The sequence below is a fragment of the Ursus maritimus genome (genome assembly GCF_017311325.1).
Source record: "Ursus maritimus isolate PB19 chromosome X unlocalized genomic scaffold, ASM1731132v1 scaffold_X1, whole genome shotgun sequence".
NCBI classification, from domain to species: Eukaryota; Metazoa; Chordata; class Mammalia; order Carnivora; family Ursidae; genus Ursus; species Ursus maritimus.
Genome location: NW_024423319.1, coordinates 40,533,295 through 40,536,477, shown reverse-complemented (window position 1 = coordinate 40,536,477; position 3,183 = coordinate 40,533,295). Strand labels below are relative to the sequence as shown.

The window sequence follows — 3,183 nt, the reverse complement described above, 5'->3', positions numbered from 1 at the left end:
CCCCCCCCCCCCCCCCCGTTTTTGGCTTGGGTTCACATCCAGCTTGACTGGATGCGAGGGATGATGGTAGAGAGGGATTTTCCCCAAGCCCGAGCCTCTCCCAGAGACCGCTGGGGCAAGTCCCCAGGAGAGCCCAGGATCCTCAAAGCAAAGGGGCCAAGATGCAGGAGGAGGCAATTCTCAGATCATTCCACCCATTTCGTCAGTGCCAACTGAGCACCTGCTGTGTGGACAGCACTGGACTCTGGGGAGGCATGTTTTCCATGGAAAGGACTGCTCTGTTCTCATTAGCTTTCTAATTCGTCAGGCGTGGACTACGGAATGCTGGTAGATGAACTCACAGCCTGGTGAGACAAGGCCTGACCTGGAGAACAGGTCACAGGGCAGTGTGTCGAGGGTTCGAAGGTTCACGTCACTGCCCTGCCCTCTGAGGGACTCCCACTCCCCACCCCTCCAGCCCTGAAGGCCTGGAGTCCTTCTAAGCCTGCTGAGTCCTTCTAAGCCTGCGGATCCTTCCTGCCCAGGAGGCAGGAGGCAGGAGGCAGGAGGCAGGAGGCGAGTTTAAGGCACCAGAACCAGCATGCAGACACAAAGGACACAATCACCCCGCCCTGCCCCCCCATATACCACCCATTCCAGCTGGTTTTACCCACAGGCTTCTCTTTTAAGATGCAAATTTCCCCAGAGAGTTAAGCCAGGCCTGCCTTGCAGGCGTATTTAATCAAATTGTTTTCTTCCCAGAGGGAGAACAGCAGCGCGCTCCCTGACCATCTCCTCAGCAAACACTGTTGTTTTTTTATTGAGGATCCCCCAGTACTTGGGCCGGAGAGGCAAAGATGAAAAAGGCCTGCCTGCTCCCCACCGTCAAGTCAGGCACAGGCTAGTGGGGAAACACGGCAGTCTCAACACAGAGCGACAGTCAGTCACAACACCATGCAACAGGCGTGGGGGCTCTGGAAACACGGAGGAGGAGGAACACCCAGCCCAGCCTTAGGGAGGTAGAAAAGGCCAGGAATTGGTGGGTTGATGCCAGCTCTGGGTCTTGACAGATAGGAGTTTGTCTAGATGAGGGGGAGGCCGGAGGGGGAGGAAGACTTTCCCAGGCAGGCGGATCCATCTGTACAAGGCCGTGGGGATATAAGAGAACATTGTGCATGGGAAGAAATGCAAATAGTTCAGCATAAGCAAGTACAGAGAGTGCAAGGCACATGCCTTGGGAGGGGGGCACGAGAGAAAGCCGGAGAAGTTGGCAGGAGCCGGTTCCTGGAGCATCTCGCGCGCCTGCGCCTTGGAGAGGGGTTATACTTCACCCTGTGGGCATCAAGAAGCCATTGAAGGATTTAAGCAGGCAGCTGACATGACTAAACTCCTGTTTAAGGCTGCTGCCCTTAAAAGCAGTGTGGAGGGTTTGAGGGAAAGGAGTATGAATAGGTCGGAGAGGAAGTTAGGAGGTCCAATCAAAGTGATATGGTGGCTGGTGGCCCTCAGGTGGGAGAATGAGGGGGGAGCCCAGTGTGAGACAGTTTTCCGGTTCAAAGGCCTGGGGGAAGCTGGTACCACTGAGAGAGACTTCTACGACGGGACAGCAGAGGAAGAGCAGGCTTGAGGCTTAGGGGTGCTCAGGATTAAAGGCATTGATTGGGACCCCTGGCTGGGGATGGCCAGTACCAAGGCGGCAGTAGGGGATCTCAGGACAGAGGTGGAGATGAGGACAGACATCTGAGGTAGGGAAAGGTGTTGGAATTATCCCAAGAGCAAAATGAGTAAGCTGGGTTTTTAAGGGACATGGGATGGCTAGAGGCCAGAGTTGTCCAAACTGGAACCTTCCTGCAGTTTTTGTGAGGGTCTCCTCACACACCCTGTGTGGCTTGCTAACGAGTCTGACTAGTGCCCGTCCTAAGATGTTGACGCTCCTTCCCGAGAACACAGGTTTGCTTTTCCTGGGCAACTCAGGCTTCTCACGTGTCTGCATGGGTTGTTTCCACAGGGCTCTGCAATTCAGGCAAAGCTCCAGTATCTTCGAATTCTGAATGAACTTCCAACCTTCACAGGCGTTTTGTTCAACACTGTGGGCCTGGTCAGTGAGGGCAGTGGTGGGGAGGGAGTCCCTTGTGTGCATTTGGGAATGGGTGGGAGGCAGGAGGGACTCCACTAGAGGTTTAGGGTGGCATTCTCTGTCGGCAAATATTTCTAAAGACCTTCCTCTTCCTCCTCTTTCTCCCTCTCCCTTCCCGTGGTGCTCCAGTCCCACCTCTGGTAAAATGGTCAAGTAGGAGGCCATATTTGTTTTCAGTATCCCTCCATGACCCTTCTGCGTCCGCTTCCTCGATTTCAGGGGTCAGCAAACTTGTTGCATAAAGAGCTAGATGGTACATATTTTAGGCTTTGCAGGCCATGCGGGTCTCTGTCACAACTATTTAGCTGCCATTATAGCATGAAAACAGCCATAGACGATGCAGAAACAAATGAGCGTGGCTGTATTCCAGTAGCTCTTTATTTATGGACACTGAAATTTGAATTTCATGTGATTTTCACATGTCACAAAATATGGTTCTTTTGAATTTTTTCCAACTATTTAAAAATGCAAAAATCATTCTCAGAGTGTGGGCTGTATAAACACTGGTGTTGGACCGAATTTGGCCTGTGGGCCAGAGTTTGCCAACCCCTTTCTCCCTAGCCCTGCAGCCCTCCCCGCCCCCAACCCCAGGCTTTCTGAGTCTGCGTACTTCCCCCTACCTGTCCAGGGCCTCCACTGTAGTAACACCCCTCCCTGGCAGCGCACGGCTGGTTGCCCTAAACCTGTGCCCCAGGCTAGTTCTCCCTAGTGAGCCACGGTGAAAGGAAATTCAAATCATCTTGCTGACTGGATCCAGGTGCTTGTCATGCTCTGGGGAACACGCTGTCATGCTCGTGGGGCACACTGATGGAAAGCCGCTTATCAAAGTGTCTATAGCAGACCCAAAGACATTCCTTGGGGTGATGCTAATGCCAGGCAATGGGCCAGCAGAGGGCTCAGGCTTGATGGTGCTCAGGAGCCTGTCAGGACCACTTAAGGGAATCCGGTCCATCAGGTGCAGAGGGACACATTTACATAACTGGGACTTGCAGATCCCCAAAAGCCTACTGCCCTCCCTCCACCCCCGCTTCCCCCCACCCCCTCAGTACCGCCCCCGCCCCCCCCCC

At 53.9% G+C, this 3,183-nt stretch overlaps 1 protein-coding gene across 1 annotated transcript in view; it reads left to right on the top strand.

Moving 5' to 3' along the window:
* FRMPD3 (FERM and PDZ domain containing 3) overlaps positions 1-3,183 on the top strand; it is a 60,960-nt gene that overhangs the window by 30,041 nt on the left and 27,736 nt on the right. Inside the window, 1 exon segment of the mRNA XM_040629389.1 lies at positions 1,988-2,077. Within this exon segment, the coding sequence (XP_040485323.1) occupies positions 1,988-2,077 (90 nt within the window).